Genomic DNA, 26,086 nt, shown 5'->3' on the forward strand with positions numbered 1-26,086 from the left:
TAAAATTGTGTCTGTCATCACAGGTGAGCAAAGCTGCAAGACAAGAAAAAAAATTCCAGGACTACAATGAGAGGTGTACTTTCCATAATCAGGCCAAGGCGAGTGAACAACAATATAATGTTTTTAAGTGTTTTTATTAAAGGTTGTTGTAGCTAATTTACCTCTGCTGGTCACTCTGTTTAGGATTTTGCCATCAATCTGGAAAACAAGGTGTCTTCTATCAATGAGGCCTTGCAGATGAAATCTCTGACATTTGTTATCGATGCTTGCAAGATTCTTGCCCAAGCTCGCAAGGTGAGTGCTTTACTTTTCTTTCTTTTCTTTTTTTTTTTTTTTTAAAACATAAAGTGTGTCCCCAGCTTTAGTTGTTATACATTTTCACTTTCTATCTGTATCTCCTTGTTGTGTAATAGTAAAACTGGGCGGGTGAGTACTAACCGTGAAACTTGCATAGCCAGTCAAAACATCTTTTTGAGCTGCCACTTATAGAAATAGTCATTTGTAATCGATTACTTTTTGAAGAATGGTCCCAAAACTGCTCATTACATAAGGGCTGGCTCTAGCTTTTTGGGGTCCTCACATCTACATATAAAAATACATAAATTAATTACTAAATAAAAAAATCAATTTAAAAATGGGTAACTTGCTGATGTACTGTAAGAGGCTAACTAGATGGTAACTAATAATAATGACTACCACAAATGATGTAAATTTGCAGTTGTATGCAAAAAAGTTTTAATGCTACTTATCAAATTACATGTTTTGTTGATGTTTTAAGTGAAAATAAGTTAATGCATTCTCTGCAGGGCAAAAAAATAAGTAATTTTTTTTCTGCATATTTTAGTAGGCAGGTTCTATTTATTTTCTAAGTTAACATGGTGAAAAAATAAAATGGAAAATATGAAATGTTGCCACCTTCTGCACAGGCCACAGCTTTATTTAATTTTCTTATGTTCCATTCAGCAAACAAACCGTAATTTTGCAATAATTGTATAAGGATGTGTTAACTTTTGCTATTTATGTTCTGGAGCATCGTAGTCAACATAGTAGAATGGTTATAACCGAAAAATTGTGTGTGTGTGTGTGTATGTGTGTATATATATATATATATATATATATATATATATATATATATATATATATATATATATATATATATATATATATATATATATATAAATTTAAAAAAGCCTAGTTCTGTCTGCAGATATGAGTGTGTCATCGTTTGGAACAGTCTCAGGTCTCAATCTGACAGAACTTTCTTAACCAAGTGTGCCTCTAGAGCACTATTTTTTTCTTAGATAAGCGCAAACAGTTTGTTACTGATTTTTTTTTTTTTTTTTTTTTTTTTTTTTTTTTTTTTGCCATCCAGGTGTTGGCCTACTCATGTGTGTACAGCTATTACAACCAGGACACCGAGAAGATGGATATTATGGAACAACAGACTGAAGCTCTGGACCTTCACACTAATGCCCTGCAGATCTTGCTTGGTTAGTGTTAAATAAAAGAGAGATTTGAGATCTCAAAAAAAAATTGATAATTACAATAAAAAAAAATTACTTTCTGCAAGCAGTGTAATTGCTGTGTGTGTTACATCTGTGCACACTGGCTGTGAATGTTTTGTCATTAAACTGACCTGCATGTTTGGATTATGTAGAGGAGACCCTGTTGCAGTGCACAGACTTGGCGTCCTGTGTCCGCCTGCTGAAGCCAGAGCACCTCAACACTGGCTTAGAGCTTATTCGCCGAATCCAGGAACGCTTGGTGGCTATCCTACAACACTCTACCCAGGTATGTTCCTACCCAAATTCTAAATTATACATATCTCCATCAGCTTTAGCTAACGAAACTGATAATTGACCTGAACGCAGCCTTATAAAACTGATGATGACCAGAGAGGTCTGAGTTGATGGACTGCAGTTTGCCGCCCTTTACAGTCTTTTATGTACCTCTTGTATCCTTTGTTTGTGGATCCCTTTTTTCAGGTATAGTTATTGCATAAAGGTTTAGCTGCAGAGGGTACATTTTAATTTGATTTATTATTTTGTTTATTTATTTATTTATTTTTTATTGGTAGGACTTCCGTGTAGGATATCAGTCCAAGACTGGGCCAGATCAGGAGGCAGCACAAGCCTCAAACCTTGCTAACAACACAGACACGAACAAAGAGTGAGTTAATCTGCATATTAACAAGACTGATGTCAGCTCTCACAAACTCGTAGTGTTGCAATGTATTCAACAGCCACTTGATGAAGGAAGAGGCCTTTTTTAACTGCAGTATTCTGTGCAGAATCTGAACATCAGATCAGATTCATATTTATAGAATATTATTCAGTTGACATGATTCGTCTTGAAAAGTAAAGCTGTACTTGTTTTCAGGTCCAAGTCAGATAGAGGCTCTGACACCGGAGAGTCAGACAACAACAACTATACCGGTGAAGATGTGGGTGATGAAGCAGAGGAGGATGATGAGTATGATGACGAGTACGTCCCGGAGTGGCACGAGGACTACGACGAGGAAGACGCCGACGAGGACGACTTCTTCTCAGACGATGATGAGTCTGAGAACCTAGAGAGGGACTTCAGTCCTTTTGACTAAATAAAGGTTGATGACCAGTGATTGTCAGAAAAGATAATGAAGAAAATGTCTAAACCAGTGATTTAGTAAACCAGGCCCCTCTGAGTTTTCCTTGGCCTTACATACCTAATCAATGGAATAGAATTGGATGTGTAAGAGCAGGGAAAACATCAAACCATACAATGGACACACTGGCTTAGAATAAAGCAAAAAAGCTCTACCAACATCAAATGTTTGAAGATGAAAAACACTTAAGTTTAAAAAAAGACTTTAATCTTTGTTGGTTTTTTTTTTTGTTGTTTTTTTTTTTTTTTTTTTTTTTCCCTCTCCAGTTTAATCGGTTTTTCTGCCTGGCCTCTTAGCTAGTACTGTTAGCCCCTATATCCAACAATTTGGTTGTTGCAGTTGTTTGTTGGTTTTTTTTTTTTTTTTTTTTTTTTGCTCTTTATTATACAGAAAATGTTACTTCACTTTAAGTTTATGCTACTCGTTTTCTTTTTCCTCACACTTTCATAGCAGATGAGGTGGCCAAGTCCAAGGAAGGAATTTTTGAGGATATACTGAAGCATAGACAATACTTTATATTTTTTGGAATGTAGTCCTCTTTTGTTAATAACCTGTGCTGCTTTTTTATTCACTTGCAATGATAAAAAAAAAGGGATGTGTAATCCAGAAATCCTTTTTTTTAAAACTTAAACAGCATCTACTCATCTTTCAGTATAAAAGACTTGCCTTGATTTATTTTGTAAATTTATTTGGATGCCTTCATATGCTGTATTTCCAAATTGGGTCACCATATGAACGATTGATTTAATATGGAAAATATTTGCGGAGACGAATATTTGAAGAAAGTTTCATTCATGAGCATCTGAGTTCAAGGGCTACACGGAAAACAAAATGGTTCTAAACGTGGTTCAGATTAAAATGGTTAAAAAGTTCTGCTAACCGGGTCAGAATAAAGTCGCGCACTGCTCCATGAACATGATACGGCAATAAACATTTGAAAGGATTGCACATAATCACATTATTTGCTGAGCAAAACATTGTTTTGCTGTTTAATTTCTTTTTTGTTTTTCCTCAAAAGAAAAAAAATTGTCGCTTTTGGACATGTTTATGTTCACTTGTATAAAAATGGAGAGATATTAAATATCTTGCAGTGTCCCACTTTGAATCTGCTGTAGGCTGAGATGTCCTTATATAGTAGTATATTGTTCTGCTTATATAATGTTATCTCTCTTAAACATGAAGTTATGCAACTTCATAATATGCTAACTAAATAAAATGCTTTTCTTCAATTTAATAGTCTTGTTTATTCTTTACTCAAATAATTCAACGTGGCACTGACTTTATTAGGTTGAACAAAATGGCAAGTAAATGCTCATCTTAAAATGACTGGTTTGATTATAATTTCATTACAGTTATAATTTCAACCAAATTCATACATTATGGTTGAGATGTAAACAGTCATTGAGTGCTTTGGTGTGAAGTGTTCAATTCCAGAGAAACTTCCTGAGTCAATCGTCCAGATGTCCACCTCTAAGATTAGAACCACTTGATTACACATACAAGAAATTTGTTATTGAGTCAAACATGGATGACGTAATATACTAAACAGACCAGACAAGCACACAGACTTCTAACAAGCATTTAACTACGGGAAACTTAAAAATACAATAAATGGAATAAAGAATAATAAAGAGCCATGGGGAGGAGCTAAAGAGATGTGTAAATATATATACATAAAAATGTTAACCTTCCACACAGTTATTATATGAAATGGTTAGATATATGCTGCCTGGTGTGTGACCTACTGTTTCATAATTTTGTGATGGTGTTGGCTTAAGATTTTAATATCTATTTACTTTAAGCCGTTCATGATGGAGGGATACATGTAGAGCGTTTTGAAGCAAAATAGACCCCAAATATTTTTTATGGCTATTTTACAATAATCAATATTCCATATTAAAGTAGGGGACAAGTGTAGGTTAACTAACTAGTGGTTTTGGATAGTAAACACAGTGGCTGTATTTTTGGTGTAGGCAAGGCCACCCTCACCACCGCTGTAAGGAAATAAGAGTCTCTGAAAGACTGCTTACACTTGAACCACTGAATTATGTAGAAATTTAAAATAAATCAAGAGAAATATATGGACTGTTTTCCTTTACAACTGTCAACAGTAAAATATGGGTTTAGTATAGGTTTATTTTCGTGCTCTTACTTTACCACGGTGGTTCCCCTTCCGTTCCCACTGGCGCAGCAAAGCGAGCAGTGTTGTTAGCCAGCTCGGTAATATGGGCTGCTGCCGTGCCCGTTTGGGGTCATTATCCTGCTAGCTGCCTCCAACAAAAGCTGCAATTAAAAGACATAAATGTGATCCGCTGGGGTAGAAAACATTTCTGATGTCCCAGGATGCCGTTTGTTGTAGCTAGCCAGGTAAAGCAGCGGCTTTGTAGCAGCTAACGTTAGCTAGCCAACTTTAGCCAGTCGTCTTTCCTGTTTACGTTACTTTTCGGTTCCACGCAGCGCGCTGACCCGGTCACTTAGTCTGCAAACAGCGCACAACTGGTGACCCAGAAAAGGTCAGCGAATGGCTAAAGGTCGAAAACGAGGGAATGCCCGTCCTCAGGCAAATGGACCTAGATTTAGGATGCCTCCTCCAGGTGGGCCTCCACTCCCCGACGAGCTTTGGGGAAGGCCTGCACATCCAGGTGAGTTTCGTGGTCACCCGCCCCATTCAATGGGTCTCCCTGGACCGAGGATGCCACCAGAGCGATTTCCAATGGGCCCACCCGACTTCAGACCTCCCTGTCCCCCGCCGAGGGAGGGAGAGCCGTATATTCATGACGAATTCATGATGAGAGACGCGTTCATGCACAGAGATTTCCACCGGCCGGCGTTTGAAGGTGATACACGCTACCTCCATCCAGACTTTGAGGGACGACCGAGCGGATATCACCCGTCAGAGTTTGAAGGTGGCCCCCCCTACCCTCATCCAGATTTTGAAGGCAGACCACCAGCGTATGATCGTGGACCTGAGCATGACTTTTACCCACCACCATATAAAGCTGGGCCAACTGGTTTTGACCCTCCAGAATTTAGGGGTGGACCACCAGACTTCCACCCCCCTCGGTTTGAGAGAGAAGCTGGGTATCCAGTAATAGATTCTGCATATGGGCCAGCGGATGCTTACAGTGCACCGGACCCACATTATCCACCGCCCGTGGAAGTCCGTGTAAGTATGCAGTGGCTTCAATGTTATAGCTCCATGTGTGCAGATTTTAGTGAAAAAGCTGGTGCTGCTCTTCTGTAGTGTCACTCAGTAGTTGTTGTATGACTGATGACTGACTTGAATTCTGTAGCTTCCTTGTGTGTGTGTGTATGTATGTACGTATGTATATCTCATACTCACCGGTCACTTTATTAGGTGAGTATGCTTGGTAACACAAATAGCTAATCAGTTAATCACATGGCCACAACTCAATGCATTTAGGCATGTAGAGGTGGTCAAGACAACTTGCTGAAGTGCAAACCGAGCATCAGAATGGGGAAGAAAGGTGATTTAAGTGACTTTGAACGTGGCGTGGTTGTTGGTGCCAGACGGGCTGGTCTGCGTATTTCAGAAACTGCTGATCTTCTGGGACTTTCACGCACAGCCATCTCTAGGGTTTACAGAGAACGGTCCAAAAAAGAGGAAATATCCAGTGAGCGGCAGCTGTGTGGACGAAAATGCCTTGTTGATGTGAGAGGTCAGAGGAGAATGGGCAGACTGGTTCCAGATGATAGAAAGGCAACAGTAATTCAAATAACCACTTGTTACAACCAAGGAATGCAGAATACCATCTCTGAACGCACAACACTTCGAGGAAGACGGGCTACAGCAGCAGAAGACAGCACCGGGTGCCACTCCTGTCAAATAAGAATAGGAAACTGAGACTACAATTCGCACAGGCTCACCGAAATTGGACAATAGAAGATTGGAAAAATGTTGCCTGGTCTGACGAGTCTCGATTTCAGCTGCAACATTCAGATGGTCGGGTCAGAATTTGGCGTAAACAACATGAAAGCATGGATCCATCCTGCTTTGTATTAACGGTTCAGGCTTGTGGTGGTGGTGTAATGGTGTGGGGGATATTTTCTTGGCACACTTTGGGCCCCTTAGTACCAGTTGAGCATTGTTTAAATGCCGCAGGCTACCTGAATATTGTTGGTGACCATGTCCATCCTTTATGACCACAGTGTACCCATCTTCTGATGGCTACTTCCAGCAGGATAATGCACCATGTCACAAAGCTCATATCATCTCAAACTGGTTTCTTGGACATGACAATGAGTTCACTGTACTCCAATGGCCTCCACAGTCAGCAGATCTCAATCCAATAGAGCACCTTTGGGATGTGGTGGAATGGGAGATTCACATCATAGATGTGCAGCTGACAAATCTGCAGCAACTGCGTGACGCTGTCATGTCAGTATGGATCAAAATATCTGAAGAATGTTTCCAACACCTTGTTGAAAGTATGCCATGAAGAATTAAGGCAGTTCTGAAGGCAAAAGGGGGTCCAACTGTTTACTAGTAAGGTGCACCTAATAAAGTGGCCTGTGTGTGTATTTTATATATAATGTAGTTAGTGATGTTATATATGATGTTAGTGTGTTTGTTTAACCATTGTCAGACCTCTCCTCGAGGAAGCCCAGTATTACAGTGTTATATGTAGTTTGATCAGTGCTTCATTAAATTGTGCTCATGATGTAATTGATGATATTAACAAGTCTCTGGTGGCTGTGAAGGTGTCAAGGAAAAATATGGACCCAAGAAATTTGTTACTTTTTATTGTTTTTATGTTTAATTGAATTATGAATATGACTTTATTCTAATATATATTGTGATAAACTCACTGCTGAGGTAAATTGTTTAAAAATTTGCTTAGATGCCTAAAACTTTCACACAGTTATGAGTGTATGTATAAAATTTTTAACTTCTTTAACTCCTTGAGACCACCAGTGGTTCCAAAACACACTTCATCATAATACTTTCATGTTTCATAAGCTACATTCAAAAGCTGGGTGTTGTATGAGGCTGTAATTCTTCTTTCCAGTCAAATAGTCAAATTGTGATGTAAATTTAAACCCTTATAATAAAAGGAGATGAACTCACTTTTTTTTTTCTCCTGGAACCTGGGCTATAAACTATAAACACATTCAGTGATCTGCTCTGTAAAAATTACTTTTATAAAACAATACAAAGAGCGTCTGAGATTTTTGGTTTTCTGCAGTAAATTATAAGCATATAGCAATATGTGTGATCATAAAACACATGTTCTGTTAATTTGATAGGAGCTTTTACAAAAAAATAAATAAATGAAAGAAAATTTGACATTTATTTCATGCAGAATACTGAATAATTTGCCTTACGATTTGGTCATGTAAATTCGGATGGACAAACCAAAATATACAGCTGATATGATTCCAATACACACTGCATCACTGATCAAACCATTTTAGTAGATTTTCATTCATGCATGATTTTGATCTCCGGTTAGTTCACTTGAATGCTATTAATGTTCAGTATCGGTCATTAATGTGTAATTCAGAGTGTAGTAAGCCTACATAAATAATTATTTCATTTTGACAGTCGCAAGTATTTTTATTGCCTGGACAGTAAAGAATTTCCTAGGTGTTCAGACAGATTATGTGTAAATTCTTTATATGTGCCCTTTGTTTTGGCCTCTTTTGCTCTCTTTTATATGGCCCGTGAAAGTATTCTCTGGAATGAGAGAGAACTTTGTGTCACAGTCTATTTCTCTGTATTTCCTATGAAGACTGGAAATTCTGCCAAGGTCATTGAAAACAGTCAAATCCATGAAAGGTCTTTTTTGTGGTCATATATTGTTTGGGTTGGAGGGGGGGTATTAGTGATGTTTTAATAATTGATGGTCTCGCACCTGGAAACACAAGAGTCTACTCTACATTTCCAAAGTGAATAAGAAGGAGGCTAGAGATGCTGACAGTGGTCCCCATACTTAGTTGTGCAGTGAGGGAGCTCAGGTTGTCTAGAAGGTGAAGGTGTAATGATGAAATGAAAGACAACGGTAAACCTAAATGTTCTGGTTACTTGGATCTTAAATGGATTTCAGGGAGCTGTAGTGCACTGGTGGAGTCTGGCATTCAGTCTGTTAATATAAGTTGCTTTGTCTCAATAACTGAAAGTGTGAATTGGGCACTTGCGAGAAACAATAGTGTGCAATATGATTTTAACCCAAAGGTTAATTTCTTAATCAAGATCATGATCACAGTACAAGGTATCTGCAAGTCACTCCCTGCCATCCTTGAAGGCCATAATGGTTTTCGAATGAAGTTTGGACATATCAGTGATGTATTTTACACATTACTAAATTTTAATTCCTTAAATACTTGTCTTTTTTTGTGATGTTGCTTGAAGAATGCTTAGGTTTTTCAGTGTGGTTCAGTCTTGTTTATTTGTTTACTTGTTTTGTAATAAATTGAAATATGTAGTAAATGACTTCTTAAGCAAGGAGTCACAACATATTTTGTTTAATTTGACTAAGGGTGATCCTGCCTTTGGAGCAACAGGAGAGTATTTTGGGCCTCCACCAGATTTCATGGGACCGGGACCAAGACCTGGACTGTTAGGCCAGGATGTAGCTGTAAGTTGATCCATCCTCCCTTTCCTTTAGCAGGCCACTCCCTGAAACTCACTGTCCTTTTTGTGCCTACATTACATGACCTTATCTTACTAACTAAATGAAAGATGCTTATATTTATTAGTTTACTATTGGATAATAAGCAGTTTTGAAAGATCTACAAAAAAAAACAGGACAGATTTATCAGTAAATGTTTTTTTTTTCCTTCTTAAATCTAAAGCTACAGGTAATTCAGGTGTGACTAGGCTTCCATTTGTGCCAGAGGGGGGAACAGAGGTTTGGTTGAAGCAACTCAGCATTGATTAAGATTCGGAATAGACTGTTGTGTATGTTACCCCATACCTGGGTTGTATCTGCTTGTTTGTTTTTGGTACATGGGGGGTGCAAACGATAATCACTTCATTCAGTTCATGATACAGAGTTTACAGTTTGGTATTCTCAATATTTTTATTTTAAATTCAAATAATAAAAAAAACAATAACGATGGTTATGTATAAATTACCACGAGCAGTAGAGCTAGGAGGCTGGCGGAGTGCTGGAGTAAGGTGTGGATTGATGCTGTAGGTTTGCAAACTGCAAATCTTGTTCATACAATGTATAATGTACTCATACAATACAACAGTGGGGCAGTCATGGGCTGGAGGTAAGGGATCCACCCTTGTGTCCAGAAGGTCGTCGGTTTGATCCTCTGAACAGACAGTACATGACTGATGTGCTGTGCCCTTACCATGGATTTCCCTGTTGTGTGACTGATGAGGGTCAATCTTAATGTAATTGCACTAGGTCGCATAATTCAGTGGTTCTCAAACTAGTCCTCAGGGACCTATAGAGCAAATTTGTGGACTGTCTAGCTTGTGTTGAAGCCAAAATCTGGACAGTCTGAGGGACACTAAGGATCGGTTTGAGATCCACTGGTATAATCAATAGAATGTCTCTTCTTCACGAAACACTGCTACAGTTCTGCAAAATAAATTATTACAATACATTGTTAAACCCCTCTAACTGATACATACAATAGCATATAGTGCATATAGTGTCTGTGTATAGTAATGTTAGTAATCTTAATGTTGGCCAGATAATTAAATACTGTGGTGTGAATCAATTTTTTTCTTTTTCTTATCCCTTTTCAAGACTACAGCTCCCCCTCCGCCTCCATGTCCACCTCCCAGCGTTCAGAATGATGCCAGTCAGCAGGCATCCAAGCAGACAAAGAATGAAAATACTAAGACTACGGCTTCAAAGACAACAACATCCACAGTCAAGAATTTATCAAGATCTGTCAAGTAATTTCTTTTTTTGTTGAACGGTTTGGTTCAGTTTCTTAACTTTTGATATGTTACTGAATTTAACCCTGTGTATTGTTTCTCAGACCTCCTCCAGGACGATCCATGGGAGTAATTTCGTTTATTGGTGTAAGTACCATTGCACAGTTTTGTGAAGCATATTAATGATGTAAAAGAGAGGTAAAAATAAATAGCTTTCACCACTTTAAACTAGCAGTAAAACTAATGATCTTCTTGAGGAAAAGTACTGATTTGCCAGGAATCTTGTGTTTTGTGCATTTTATGTACTTATTATTTTTCTTTTTGCTATTTTAGAGCAATTATGGGTTCATTGAACGCGAGGACCTGAAAAAATTCTCTTTCCCCTTTGATGCCTATTTTGGAAAACGGGAACATTTGGTCCCTGGGGTTAAAGTGCATTTCACAGCAGTCAAAGAATTGGTGAGTGATTTTTTATATCTTTTGGGATTTTGCAGTAAAGCAATATTTAATATCATTTTTAATACCTTCTAAGCTACTTTCTTGCTTTGGTTGTAGGGAAAAGAATGTGCCACTGATGTGAAAGTTGCCCCGGGAGGGACAGAGGAGATTGAAGAGACAATCTATGAAGGAGTGGTCACTACTGTCCTTCCAGATGTGAGTAGAAGGATTACAGTGGCATCTTATCCTTAAGGGTTTGGTACATAACCTAATACCAAATGTAGAATACTTTTCCCACCACAATCATCCATGGCAGTAGATGTGTAACAGCTTTCATTTTTCAGCCTGCTGAAATTACTGGCAACCTTAAAGGTGTAATTTCATGAGCAAACACAGTTTTACCAATTTTCTTGACTAAATAAGAAGAAAAGACATTTTATAATGTGACTGTCTACCAGTTAATTTACACACTTGCACTTGTGTATCACTGTACTGATTTTATTAATATAGGCTACATACATTTATAACATCAGTATTCTGATGAATGATATTATGATAAACTGATGAATGATAAACCCTTTTCCCCCCTTCTTTTAGAGTTACGTGTTGGAACCTCACCCTGGCCGTATTAGAACCATTATCTCTACTGACCCCATTAAACTACCTTTTGGAAAGACAGACACAAAAGCCACTCTACTACTGTTTGATCGAGTGAAATTTCAGCTGCTCACAGATATTATTTCTAAAGAAAATAGAGCCACAAACATCATGCCACAAATACCAGAAACATTTCAGCTCACCAAGGAAGTCAGGGAAAGGGTAAGACTACTACATTTTTACATTCTACATACTACTTTACTACATGCAAGATCATAATCCAGTGACCTTAAAGAGTAATTCTTTTTTAAAGTTTCTGATTAGCTCCATGATTGAGTTGTACACAGAGGTATTCAGAGTACTTTGATGTAAAATGATTGTTGAGAAACCCACCTTTGCAGTGGTGGAACCAGGGATTGCAATGTCTACAATGCAAATATGATCATTTTGTTTATTACCCAAAACAAGCGAACCTACAAATGTCTTCTGAGTTGTGTGCAATGTATATAATAGTAACATGTTGGTAAATCTGTTTTTCTTTGGGTACAATTTAGCTTTACAGCACCCTGCATATGCCCTCTGCCATGCATGGATTTTAAAAGTATGACTTGTGGCAAAGCTTTTATCAAAACTGTCATAAAACAATAATTTTATGTCAAATATTTCTGTAAAATAATAGCTTTTCCAGGAATTAAACTCTTTGGACCTCTGGTCCTTATCACCACAACCATGAGCAATTCTGACTCACTAGAAGTTTCTCTTTACATCACTTTACACCAAATCACTCTGAATTGCTTTGTTCATGTCTTAGTCAGTGTAATTCCCCATTCATTGGCTGTAATCACAAAGCAGCTTTATTTAGTATTATTTTTGGTTTAGTTTTGAATTGCTTCACTATTGGTAAATAGTTTGACCTGTTTGAATTCTCATCAATCTACAGGGTGTGGTAATGAATATCAAGGGTGAAGTCTGTACCATCATGGCAAAGAGAAATGAAAACCTCACTGCTTCTGTCAAAGAGAATCTGTCAGATGATGAACTCAATGTTATGGATGAGGTGGAGTTCACAGCTATGACTGTGAGTCAGTTGAGCTCTGTTCTTCTTTGTTTTTCTTTTGTTTTACTTCTTCTTCAGTTGTGATTTTTTTCGAATTTGAATGTTGAAAATGTCTCATTTAGGTAAAAGACACTGTGAAAGCCATCAGACTGAAGAAGCTTCCTGAGGGCTCAGTGTTCTTTGATTCACAAGCAAAAAACAGAATTGCTGAAGCAAAGGAGAAAATCACCGACCCCTCTGCAGTCAAAGACAAGGTTAGTAATATTATTCTTACTGGTTGTTGTTGTGCTGTCGTTCGAGACCCTATATTACTATACACCTTTATAGGTAAGGCCCCCCAGCATGCTCATGTTGAATTGTTCAGCTGACCCAGTATTTGTCATGATATGATGCAAGACAGTATACTCTGTGTCCCTTATACAATGTGCCAGTTGAGAAAGTGCCACTTATACAATACAATGCAAAATATAACATTGTGCCACCAAAGCAGAAAAAATCATTTTTGGTTTCATCAGTTAAAAAGGTAAACCCACCCACTACATACAACACCCACACAATATATGCCACTTTACTAAAGACATACAATGAACATGAAACTCTCTTTACTAAGATGTACATTAGTGTGAATTAATACAGTTTGTTGTTACGTTCAGTTACACTAGGGACAAAATATCGTTTATAGATCTATAAATGCAAAAGGAAGCAACTGAAACTCAGGAATTGGAGGTTGCTTTGAGTCATTAATTTGGGTCATTAATCGTAGCCTTCCTGAATGAACCTCTGTTATAGCTCATCTAATGACTTTTCCTGGCATCCTGCTCTTTTCCCTGCCACTTTTTTTGTATACTGATGACCGATGTCCATACCATACAGCATACATTAAGCGCACTGTCTATCAGGCTAACATACACTTTTTTTCCAAAATATTATTAAGTCCAAAACTCTTCAGTTTACTAATTAGATGAAATCTCTGACTAGCTTTCTTCCATATACAAGCAATGTTGTATGTAAAGTTCAACTGATGATCCATGTATATTCCTAAATACTTAAAACAACTGACAATTTCCACAGATTGGTTAGAGAGTATAAATGGTGGAAAATGTTCTTTGTTTTTTCAGCATTGATTCACAAGGAGCTGAATTTGCACCATACCTCTGATTTAAACTTGCTCAAAGTAATCAGAAAAAATAATCTTAATAATTTGATGTCGTCATAGTTAAAGTGGCATCTTCTGTTCCCCTGTGCACTTTGTCAGCAAACTGTAATGGGTCTAATTAGTCCTGGACCCTCTTCATGCACATAGTCAATTGCTCACATCTTTGCAGTCTGTTGAATCAAATCTTCAATAAAACTGATTCAGGTTGTTCACAAGGGAGAGATTAACCATAAGTCCATCATTTCCTGCCTTGGATTTTCTGTGCAAAACTGCAACTGAAACTTCTTCTTGAAATTCTGTCCTTACTCTCTGTATTTTTGTCCTAAGCTCTCTCCTTTTCTCTTTAAAATCTTTCTTTGTAGTGGAAACCAGTGACCTCGGAGGTCATTTCTGAAGACGGAGTTAGTGAAGACACGAACAGTGAGAAGTATGAGGGAACCATCTTCAAAGTCATCACGAAGAATTCCAAAGAAGAGGGAATGGAGGTGGGGTATTTTGAACAAATAGTTCTAAAAAGAAAGACTGGTCTTGTTAGAAAAACACTACATAGCAAAAGTATGTGGACAGTAGATTATTATTTCTCCTTTGCACTTGTCACTATGCTTTCAGGTAGGTAGCATTTTCATGGCATCATCCAAACCCAAACCAGTGGCAGTGTAGTTTATACTGCTTCAGCTGATTTTCTGCATTTTGTGTAGTGATCTCAGCTCCCAATAAACAGTTTGTGTTCTGTCGCTACATCCAGAGGCAGTTTGGACCTCCTTAGTACGTGTTGTAATGGGACAGACTTGTTTTAACGCATACATGCTTTGTCACTTGGTGGTTCCATTGTGTGAGCTTGTGTGGTTTGACACTTCACGGCTGAACTGTTGTTGCTCTTAGACTTTCCTGCATCACAATAACAGCACTTACAGTTGGCCAGGGGAGCACTAGCAAGGCAGGAATTTGATGACTGACTTTTAGCCAAGCTTTTCAGTATGATCCATTCTACTGCCACTGTTTGTATATGAAGACTGCATGGTTGTATGGTCGATTCTATGCACTTGTGGGTGTGAGAGTTTAATTGTATTGTAATTTTCTATTTTGCTTTATTGTTTTTATTATTTGTGTGTTTTGCTAGTATGGTTTTGGTCTAAATTAGCAGGAACATGTTGGGTTTTTTTTTTTTTTTTTTTTTTGCAAATTTGTTGTTCAGTTCTGATTGTCTTTTGCTCCGATCTGATCTTATCAACTTTACATTTGTGCAGGTAAGTGATGTACATCTGTCATTAATGTGAACAAACCTGCGTCATGAAATGACCAGCTTGTGCACATCCTAATTAAAACGCAATATGAACGAACTGCCCTGAACAAAAAAATAATTAACGACGGAACCATCAGATCTGTGTCAAATTAGGGGCAGAAAGTTTGATTTATGCCACTTCAGTCTGGTAATGTGAACGTAGCCTAACTCAGTTATGCTCAAGACTGGCCAGCATAGGTTTCACATGAAAATATTGTGTGTAGTCAGGGGTAAAGAAAGTTCTTTGTACCCGTTTTATTTATTCTTGTCATTAAGGAGGTAAGTTCTTAACAATAGACAGGACTAAGCTAAAGGAAATGAGCCAGGTCTTAAAGTGGAAAGTTTAATTGATGAAGCGTCCTTGGTGTTTTTCTTAGCATAAATGATTATAGTTGATTTGAATATGTAAGGCTTATTTCTACCTTAATTACTCTGATGGTAAGCTGAAATAAATTGAATTGGAGGTAACACAAACAAGATGGCTTGCAAACTTATCTGGTAATTATTAGCTATTAATAGCATTTCAGATACATGACTGGAGTCATTAATCAGTGTGTTTTTATCATTTACATTTTGAAAGCATGTTATGCATTGATGATTTTTTTTTTTTTTTTTTTTTTTTGAGCAGACGGAGGAACAGGAACCTGCCCAGGGTCTTCTCGACTCCACAGTGGCAGGCACACACAAACGCTTACCCTTTAGGTCAGGTGATGTGATCACACAAGCCACTATGATGGTTGGCGACAAGGTCCGTTTCAACATCTCTATCAACACGGACACCAAAGAAGAGCGTGCAGTCAACATTGAGATCCAGCCAGACAGCCTTCACACAGATTCGGCAGAGCAACGCAGGATAGTGAGTTTTGTTTGTGGTGTTAGTTAAGAGTTTTGAGAAGACAGGTCTGACAGAAGCTTTATATCTGTTGATCTCAGTAGAGAAAGAGCGGGGGTATCCAACTCTGTTCTACCACACTTAATGAACCTGGGATTTAACTACAGTTGGCTGACCCTGATCTGCTGTATTGTTTGAAATGTCAGGAAGCAACAAGTATGTTACAGTACTGCATCACAGCAAAAAGAGCATTGCTCTTCTAAGATCAAATGACTTCTGAGGGTTTTTTTTAAGGGTCTGTTCAGTTTTAAACAATTTGTAAACATATTGATGCAATTGCATATTATTCAGTATTGTTCAGAATACTAGGGTATAGCTAGTTAGCAAGTCTAGCAAAAAAAAGTGTTAAACAGAAAGCTAGTCAGAAAAAGACAAACTTATTGATTGCGTTTCCCTGCTTGCTGTGAAACATGCAAAGAATGCCTCCTCAGCTTAGTCTTCAGTGTTATCCCAGTGACCTTTAATAGCAAAACAAAATGCGTGTCGTTTATTAGAAATGCAAGCTTGGAGCCAGCTTGTTTTGTCTACTTTCACTTTATGTACATCGTATGTCATGACATATGTTCCTTTACCAGGGTGTTGTTGTAAAATTGGATGATAATTCTGGGCTCATCAAGACTCCGCAGGACCCACAACTGGTTTTTGATCTGAGTGAGGTCCTGGAATCTACCAAGCTCACTTTGTCAGAAAAGGTTGAATTTACATTAGCAGTGGTAAGTGTCTTATTATGGCTGTCAGGATGTCAGTTCTCTGAGAATCCCGATACAGCAAAAGCATGAAGACCCCTCATCAAATGACATGCTTTCTTGATTTTCTAAACGAAAAAAGGGAACACATTAGTTGAAAAATTGTAGTGTACAGATTCTATTTATTTGCTGAGTTTAGCATAAAATCTAAATATTTATACAACTTTTGTCCAGGTTACATCACCCCCCCCCCCCCATGTGAAATCCAGATCATGTTTCAAAAGGTACAGAAGTGTGTTCTCTGTAGAGGAAGTTTTAACTTCTTTTCATTTAGAAAATCAACAAACCATGTAATTTGACAGGGGTAGCCAAACTTTTGCAAACAAATGTGTTTCGAATGATCTACCACTGCTACCCTGTAATTTTTTTCAAAATGTTGTATCTAGATATGACTTTTAACCATAAGTAAGAATTTCAGTGCTGATGAATAAAGGATGATACATTTTAATACAAGTCTTACTTTAATTCAAGAATGAAGGAGCTGAAGGGGGTAAACGAGCCATCAGAATCAGGAGGCTGACTGAGAGTGTCTTCACATCTGTGCCAAAGTTAGACAGCCTTGGAGAGAAAGAGAAGGTACTGTATATGCTTTAAAAGGCAACTAAAAAGTTGATTGATTGCTTAATACACATTGTTTATTTTTATTATGTTTGGATGTTTGCAGAAGAAAATGACAATCAAATTGTTGAGGGGTCCGAAAGAGCAAATCAATAACGGGGTGAAAAAAGAGGTCAAGAATGGTGACTTGGCTGCTGCCAGGTAACTAATGATTAACACACATTTTGGGTTATCAGTTAGAAAACACACTTTTTTAATATACTTACAATAATCTGACAGTTTCTAAGGAAAATCGAAATGTTGCTAGTAATTAATAAAATGGTATTTATACTAATGATATTAGCATTTTGGGTGAATTATTAATTTGGAGCTTTTGGAGCCATGCTTATTGTCATCAAGGCCTATTTTGCGTACTTGTCGATGTTATTACTTGTTGATACCCACATAAAAACTAACACTATCATAATTTTAAGATATCATGATATTGTATTTAGAATAAAAACGCTAGATAATAGATATACATAGATGGATGTCTGTGACAGAAAAATAAAAGAAAAAACAAAATGGATGAACAAATATCAAATAAAGCTTGGAATCAAAATGTGACGGCATAGTAGGAAACCAGAGCTACTTTGCGTATCAAAAAATCGTAACTTAAGCCATATTTCATTAGTTTTACCGGAGATGGTCTAGTAATGTAATCTGCATGTGATTTAAGTGACTGGGTTCAGCAAATTATAGAAGGTAATTCACTCCAGATTTTTTACTGAGCAGGCTTTGCCACTTTGTACTGGATTAAAATCATCTGGATCTTGTCAGTCATCACTACCTCACCAAGTCAAAGTAATCCAGTAGGAATAGGGCTTTATGTGACCAAAATGGAGTGAGAATATTTCACAAAGTAACAATATTGTGTGTTTTAAATATCTTGGTATACCTTTGTTTGTTATGGCCAGGTCATTGAAACAAATAGTACAAGATAAACCATGTCTGTTAAAGAACATTTTCTTAACTTCATTAGGACAAGTGCGTAAAGTATAAAGTGGTGAAAATAAACGATACAGATTTACTGCTAATTATGCTGTGAATACATTACAAAAGATTTTGAAGTTTTAACACCATATCTGACAAGGATGAGTTGAAACTAACTGATGTCCTCATTTGTTTATTCTGCTTTAGGAGACCAGAGAAGGGAAAATCTGAAGCTTCCAAAGCTGTTAAACCAACAAAATCACAAAAGCAAGACATTAAAGGCAAGCAAGAGAAAGGTAAAACAGAGAGGGAGCATAGCAGAGAAAACAGCCGACGCAGGTACAGTCGAAGTAGGAGCCGCAGCCATGATAGGAGTGGCAGCTACTACAGGAGGCAAAGGAGCTCCAGCCGGGAGAAGTGTTACAGCAGACACAGACGGAGCCGCAGCCACAGCAGAGATCGGACACACAGATACAAGCCTAGTCACAGCCACAGTCATAGTCGCAGTAGAAGCAGGGAAAGGAGTGGTCGAAGTGGCAAGAAGAGAAGCCGTAGCCCAGAACACAGGAATGACTCCCGCAGAGGACGAAGCAACAGTAAGGAGCGCAGCAGCAAGAGGCGAAGCAAAAGCCCTGATAAGAAAACTGAGAGCCAAAAATCTTCATCAAAATCTCTACCTAGCTCCTCTGGTTATATGGACCCATCTTCTGAGGTTGTAGATGATGAAATAGCACAGAAAAGGAAAGAGTTATTGGAGCTCAATGAGCTAATAGCACGTAAAAGGGCAATCATTGCTATGGAACAAAACACCAAATCATTTAAAGATGTACTTGAAATGGACAGAAAACATGGGTTTGCCACATTTGATTACCAGCACAAAACGTGTCTAGAAAGCGCATGGATGCCTGACATGAAACCAGCCAAGTCCATTTTGAAGAAACACTCAGATCCTCTTACTTTATCTCAACATCAGGTCTGTTTTCTCATACAGTTAAATACTTTTTAACAGTAACACCTGTTTTTTTCAGTGTCTTACTCTTGGTTTCTCATTTATTCTTTACAAAGGCAAGTAAAAGAAGCTTGAGCCCAGAGGAGCCAGAAGGATACCCGAGGAACAGTACTACCAGCCCATTTGCTTGTTCAACGCCTACATGGGTGAATCAGAGTTCTTCCCCTGAGACTACAGATCAAGAATTAGCAAGGAAGAAGAGGCAGCTGGAAGAATTAAGTGAATCTATAGCACGTAAAAGAGCAATTGTGGCCATGGAGCAAAAAGCTAAAACTATTTCTGATGAGCCTGACATAAAAAAGGAATATGATTTTGCTTCACGCTCTGACAATTTGGACATTTCAGCACCCAGCAAGGACACCTGGAGACTTGACATAAAACCTGATCCCCAGCCAAAGAAGTCCATTTTGAAGAAACGATCAGAAATCCTCCCTGATCAGCTGCAGGTATGTTTCTCTTAACTGATCTACATTATTTAAATTAGATTTATGATAAGTGGTAAGAAAGATTAGGTTGTAGAACAGTTTTATGGTGCTATTAGACTTTTAATCACACTTATGTCTACAACAAAGTATTTAGGAATATTAGTCAGTAATGGGAAAACTGTAATGTACTATATCTACCCTTCAGTGCTTTCATGTAACTTCTTTGAGTTGCCTGGCTAAGAATACATCAATTTTGACATGCATTACACTGTAGTAAAACTGCATTTACTACTTCCAAAGTAATACATTTTCACTCCAACAATACAGTATTACTGCTTTTATCTTTTTGCATTATTTTTATCTTCTATGCTTCACAGAGTGATATGACTTCAACTGATACACCTCCTTACAGTCATACTATATTTCCCAGTTCTAATCCCCCTCAAAATGATTACTCAGCTTTCTCCAAACCCTCTGGGTCTTCTCATACCGTGCCTGAAAAATCCATTAATCCACCAAATACTGTTGATATTTTCAAGCGGTTGATTAGTGAAGTTTCTACCAGTGCATGTAGGAGTGAGTCCTCACCTTTTAATAATCCACCTGGCCTACGGTCATCTTCCTCCATGTCGAATTCTGGATCGTTTTACGGCCAAAAAAATACAGGAGAAGCCAAAGCTGGTTGTTCATATGAAGACACAAGTTCTGCGTCACATTCCCAAAGCCACCAGGCTCGTGATAAATCCTCCATCAGTGATGGACCTACAGTCCAGCCTTCAGGTTCAGAGCAGAAACGTAATCTTGCCACACAAATGCAACGTTTTCTCAGTGCTCTAAATAAGGCAGATTCAAATTTGTTGTCCTCACTGTTGAGGGAAGCCAGAAAAGACTCAAATTCTTTGGGTCAAACAAATTCACAAGTTCGGTCAGGTAGAAAAGTACCCCACAAGGATGAAATGTATGATCCTTTCAAAGAAACAGAAGACAATGAAGATAACCCTTTCTTACTGGGGAGCAGACAGAGTAGGATATCTACGATTGGACAAGTTGAAAACTGTTTGGAAGACCATGGTGATGATGATCTGTTGCCGCATGAAAGAGCCGTGCAGGATGGCAGCGGATTTTCGAGAATTGTCGGAATGAAATATGGGACAGAAGCTAAGGCTGAGAATCGGTTCCTTTATGAAGAGAAAAAAGCCCCTGAGAGTCAAAGCAGATTTTCAGAAGAGCAGAAACAGTTTTCAGAACATGATCGATATGATCAGCACAAGAATCGCTACAGTGATTTTGAACAGCAGGGTCATTCTGCGGAGGGCTATCAGAATCCGTATTTGAATACTCAAGAATTGCGTACAGATAATAGAGAGAGATACGAAAGACAAAAAGTGTCTGAGAGGTACAGGGTAGGAGGCAGCCATAGCCCAGTGCATCAGACCTCAGAGAACACCAGTGAAGATACAGCCAAAAAGACAGAGCATTATGAAAAACTTCAGAATCTACTGCAAACAATTGGTCTTAAACTAGACACAGCAGAAGTTAGCAAGCTAGCTGACAGGACAAGGGAGCGGTTGTATGGGAAGAAAGTGAAACCTCAGAGTGCATCATCTCACTCGTTTGATCAAAAGGATGAGCAGTCGGTGAGTAGATATAATCGAAGAGGTAGTAGAGCAGATTCCTCTGACTCTGAGGGAGTCCGTTCTGTATCTCCTAAAAAATCCTCCAGTCGTGAGGTTTACATGACTTACATGGATTCTCTTAGGTCTCGAGACCAACATGATGAAGTATCAGGTATAAAGGAGAGGGATCTGGTCAGTCTTAAAAGGACTATTAAGAACAGTCCAGAGGCAACTCCAGATTCAAATCACCTTGCACCGTCAACAGCAAAAGTGCATGATTCTTACAAACCTACAACGGAGCTCACGTCAACATCAGCTCAATCTGTCAGTTTCTTTTATACACAGAAAGCCACTGAATCCTCATTGGATACACCCTACATCAAAAGTAGACAGAATTCCTGGGAGTCTAGCTATCACTTGGATGAAGACAAGAAAGGGAACTCTCAGGATCTTGTGTCTCCCTACAGTTCAGTTCCTCAAAGTCCTCTGCATTACACTGCTGGAATTAATATACCACTTCCCAGTATACCACCCCCCAGTGTACCACCTGGCTTTGGCACTTATACAGCACCACTGTTCCCAGTCCCCCCTCCTTTTTCCACACCAAATCCTTTTGGCCCCCCTCCAGCCCCTGTTTATCCACCACCCCCAGGTCAATTTAACATGCCCTTGCAAACAGGAGGTTCTGGCTACGGCATCAGTCAGGTTAAGATCAAACCCACTGCCCCAACCAGATGCCTTAAAACAATCGAAACAGTAAAAACCCAGGAACCTGTTAGTACAAAACCTGCACTGGCCAATGTACGCCCTGCACTTATTAGCATACAGCCCGTAGAAGAAACTCAGCCTAAAGACAGTCAAGGAGAAGATGAATCAAAACAAGCTGCACCTGTAATGGAGGATGACATCAAAGCTAAACAAAAGAAGAGGGTAGGTCACCTTTCTTCTCGCACCCAGTTATAAAAAGGTGATTGTTGAACTGCATATTGTTTGGCTGTTTATGCTTTTGATTGAAGGCACCTCGGCCAGTGCCTATCAGTTTTATAAATTCGGCCAGAAGAGCACTTTTTGTGCTGCGTTCCGAGCGGTTGCGTTAATACTGTTATGTCTTTGAGAATTTTTTTTTTTTTTTTTTTTTTTTTTTTTTTTTGCGCCTTTGTTCTGAGCAGCTGGAGCAGTTTAACCAGAGGATGAGACTGAAGAAAGAACAACAAATGGAAGCTCAGCGAACACATGGACAAAGCCAGAAATCAGCGCCAGGTACCAGATTACTATTTTGACGTTAATAGGGCCGTTTGCTTGACAGGCAGGATATCAGATTAAATTCCAGCAAAATATTAAATGCGTATAGATTGAGGTTTCAGTCCAGTCATGACTTATGAACATCACCCAAGCCAGTTCTGCAGTTGCATGTTTTCCTTTTTTTTGGGAAACAGAACATGAAGGTAGTTGCCAGTGCTTGTTATCATGATCACATGTCCACTTCAGATATTTTAGTGAAACACTAAACTGTTTAGATAGTTAAGGTCCTTAAGTGGCAGCCTTTTAAAATAAGGAATGTACATGATAATTTTAAAGATAAAACTAAAAGACTTAGAGTTAAAACTGAAGTGTGCATTCTCCAGCGGAACATGATTTTATTTGTAGCGCTAGAATTAACTCAGCAATTTTCCATTCATCATACCCAACTTACCCGCCTGCTGATGAGATCTAGAATCATGAATGTTAAATCGCCTAATTACCTTATAGTGGTATGTAGTTGATCATAACTGATGATTCTTGCAAAGGATGAAACAAACAGCAAGGAAAATGCACCAGCAAGAAGGTGATCAAGGGGATTACGTAGGGTACCTCAGTCAGCTTATTTGGTGCATATAAATCCAACATAAAGTAAGCAAGAGTTCTGTTCGGTTGAGATGGAAGGGCATTCGCAGGGACACTAGGAGAATTCCAGGCTTTTGGGGGCCATGATGAGGAATGACAAGCGAGGTATGGTCTGAAAGACCACCAGCGAGTCCAGTGCCAGCTAGACGAGGACGTATTAAGACCTACTAAAACGGTCTAAACAGTAAGGACAGAACTCGCCTCACACCTGATCCACTTCGTGAAAGGCTTGACATTAGCTGGTAAGTTGGATCAAATTCAGTAAGGGAATACTTGGGTTGAGAGCCCCTGCTCTACAGGGCTGTTTTATCTACAAATATTTGTATATTTGTAACTTTCATCTTGACTTGTTTTTCAGTGTTTTAAAGGGCTTTTTGCCTTTAGATGATGTATGTGTATATATAGATATGACAGCACAGAGGACATTACATTTTAGTCCAGCTATAATATACAGCTACAGAGAAGTGGGTGGTATTTTAAGGGCAACTAACATCTAATGTAAATCTTTTTAGGGAAAGGAATGCCTATTGCCCTATTCTGAAGCAGGTTATGCAAATGTCGACCACCATTTCAGACAGGGGAAGATTCTTCGCATCTCACTTGGCCAAGCCTTCTGAGGTTAATGCTCCCGCTATATTGTTACAGGAAAAGTTACCCGAAACGAGGTAAAGAACGTGTGGATATGTGGCCACTCCCTGGTGTTCTGGGCTGAGAAGAGGGCTACATCTCCTGAATTTGGTATGCAGCTTGGGATGGACCCCAACTGTGTGCGGATATGGTGGAAGGGTGTGCAGGGCATGACTTGGCAACAGCTTCTGCCCCAGCTGCTCCAGCTCAAAGACAATTGGCCCAAACCAGATGTGATTCTCTTACACTTGGGAGGAAATGACATCGGCAAGTCCACCACAGAGGCCTTCCTGGCAGCAGTGAAGAAAGACCTGATTTCGATGAAGAGCATATTTCCTGAATGCCTCCTGGTTTGGTCCAACATCCTACCACGTAGGTCCTGGAGGCACTCGGAGGACAGCGCAGCAGTGGACAACACACGTAGGGCCATTAACAAAAGCATCTGCGGTATTATTACAGAGCTCAGTGGATCTTCTCTCACTCATGAGAACATAAAGCCTGGATTGGACACTGGCCTCTACAGACCAGATGGGGTTCACCTCTCTGGTAAGGGAATTGACACTTTCAATTTGAACATGCAAGACTTCCTTGAGAAGTGGGAGAGCGAGATAAATAAGGACGAGCCTTCTGAAATATAGACTTCTTTTAACATGGTTCATTTCATAATGCTGTTTTACTTTACTGTACATTTTTTTGTACTGTGTAAATGTCTTCGCAACTCACTCATGTATCTCTTTCGTACATTGTTAGGGTTGGATACCAACCTAAGGTTATACGAATGTCGCTGCATGCTTTAATGGATTTAAAAAAAAAGTCTATTGAAAGAATGTTGGGAAAAAAATCTGTGATCTTTAATAAACACCTACTCAAATCTTTTTTTGATTAGATTAAATTTGTTTTTATTGAGTTATGTTTATTGAAAACAAAACTGTAAACAAGCAAGTATGAAAATAAAATAATACAGGATTTACAACCGTGTCCGTTTATTGAGGTTTTCTCTTTCCAGTTCCAAAAATTATTTGAAAACTTGGATGTGCCTTTTGAACCACAGTAATGTAGCATGGTTTAATACTGCTGATCAAGCAGTATTGATCCCACTTTGTAAGAATTGTGTATGAGTGAGTTCTCAATGCACCTTGATGATAAATGCAATCCTTGAGTTGTACACATCAGCATAAAATGTTAATTAAAGCAAACTTTTTCTACTCTGATCATTTGTATTGTCTAAGATTTACTGTCTGCAGCAGAGATTGTATTGCTCATCGTAATGTCCACTGGATGCTACTAAATGTATTGTCCCTGTTCCCCTGTTGTCTCAGCATGAAGCCGGTTTGGTGGTCTATACAGTGGTTGCCTTTCTCTTCTGCAGGTGGTAATGGGAGCCCTTAGCTTTCCCTATCTTCTGGATAGACTCAGAAGTTTATGTAGGTTTGGAGCATCTGATGGACTGCACTGTACATCTTCTGAAAACAGAGCAAAGGCTGGGCTACAAGAAGACAACACAGTCCTGAAGAGCAACTATATTTTATCTTCAGAAGGTTCATTTTGTATGTGAATAATGTACTTACTTGAAATCTGAACAAAAAAGCTTTTATGTTGTAGTTGTGTATTAAGTTCTGTAGAAAACACTGCCTAGAAGACCTTGAGAAACTTGTATGAACTTTATTGCATTGTAGAACGTTGTACTGGTAGGACAGCAGTGCCATGTTGATATGTTTGTTCTGCAAGTGTTTGGATGCATTATTGGAATGCACATAAACCACTAAACAGTGGTTTAGGCTGAAGTATGATTCCCATCAGGTGATCCTGATTTCAGGATCCAAATGAGACTGTAAGAGCAGCTGATCACTTCATTAGTTTATTTTTAATTTATTGTGTAGCAAAACAGACCACTGTCTGAGCATATGGGGAATAAAGTCATCTGTTAATACATCTGGGTGTCATGATTGTTTTGTTCATGATAAATTATAAGCAAGACCAAATGTATCCTGAGGATCTGTATTAGCTTGCTTTTATTGCTGGCTTGAAAGCAACACTAAGATTTTTTCAAGGGTCTTTTAGTAAAGATGGTGGTTCTATATAACCATGAACATTCAAGGAGCTATATGCGTGCTTAAATGGTTCTTTGCATGGTAACACGTTTCTTCACATTGATCGAGATGTATATTGTTATGATGTCAAGCTTGTAACAGTAGAAAAGCCCTTTTTAGTGCCATATAGACCCAAACCCAATACATTCTCCATCAATCTGAAGAACCACTTGATCATGCAAATGGTTCTACATGGAACCATTTTTATTCCAAAAGAGCCCATATATTACAT

At 38.6% G+C, this 26,086-nt stretch overlaps 2 protein-coding genes across 8 annotated transcripts in view; both read left to right on the plus strand.

Annotated features, from left to right (window-relative positions):
• Positions 1–3,878, plus strand: part of LOC108423187 (cullin-9) — a 47,495-nt gene extending 43,617 nt beyond the window's left edge. For 5 of the 6 annotated variants that reach the window (XM_017690678.2, XM_017690679.2, XM_017690681.2 and 2 more), the window contains 6 exons: positions 24–98; positions 184–294; positions 1,373–1,490; positions 1,658–1,791; positions 2,078–2,169; positions 2,380–3,878. In XM_017690678.2, coding sequence (XP_017546167.1) covers positions 24–98; positions 184–294; positions 1,373–1,490; positions 1,658–1,791; positions 2,078–2,169; positions 2,380–2,599 — 750 coding nt within the window. In that variant the 3' untranslated portion in view covers positions 2,600–3,878. The remainder of the gene's footprint in view (positions 1–23; positions 99–183; positions 295–1,372; positions 1,491–1,657; positions 1,792–2,077; positions 2,170–2,379) is intronic. The other variant, XM_017690682.2, reaches the window with a different exon arrangement.
• Positions 3,879–4,814: 936 nt separating this feature from the next.
• Positions 4,815–25,696, plus strand: si:dkeyp-121d4.3 (titin homolog). Of its 2 annotated transcripts, none has more exons than XM_017690675.2 (19): positions 4,815–5,810; positions 9,145–9,243; positions 10,372–10,523; positions 10,610–10,652; positions 10,839–10,964; positions 11,061–11,159; positions 11,541–11,762; positions 12,481–12,618; positions 12,720–12,851; positions 14,116–14,238; positions 15,664–15,891; positions 16,503–16,640; positions 17,145–17,249; positions 17,338–17,432; positions 18,411–19,176; positions 19,269–19,658; positions 20,015–22,183; positions 22,423–22,513; positions 23,783–25,696. In XM_017690675.2, the coding sequence occupies exons 1-19, from the start codon at positions 5,166–5,168 to the stop codon at positions 24,400–24,402; spliced, it is 6,381 nt and encodes a 2,126-aa protein (XP_017546164.1). In that variant the 5' UTR covers positions 4,815–5,165; the 3' UTR covers positions 24,403–25,696. The 2 variants fall into 2 exon arrangements, with proteins under 2 accessions (XP_017546164.1, XP_017546166.1); XM_017690677.2 differs by having other exon boundaries at positions 25,134–25,696.
• The last annotated feature ends 390 nt before the right edge of the window (positions 25,697–26,086 follow it).

Source organism: Pygocentrus nattereri, chromosome 5, assembly GCF_015220715.1.
Source record: "Pygocentrus nattereri isolate fPygNat1 chromosome 5, fPygNat1.pri, whole genome shotgun sequence".
Lineage (NCBI taxonomy): Eukaryota > Metazoa > Chordata > Actinopteri > Characiformes > Serrasalmidae > Pygocentrus > Pygocentrus nattereri.

What these genes read in the sequence shown, in the direction of transcription:
- si:dkeyp-121d4.3 (XM_017690675.2), top strand. Translation starts at nt 5,166, where the DNA reads ATGGCTAAAGGTCGAAAACGAGGGAATGCCCGTCCTCAGGCAAATGGA. An exon ending in GGTGACTTGGCTGCTGCCAG is followed by an intron (nt 17,433 to 18,410) that starts GTAACTAATGAT and finishes ATTCTGCTTTAG; the next exon opens with GAGACCAGAGAAGGGAAAAT. An exon ending in TCCTCCCTGATCAGCTGCAG is followed by an intron (nt 19,659 to 20,014) that starts GTATGTTTCTCT and finishes TATGCTTCACAG; the next exon opens with AGTGATATGACTTCAACTGA.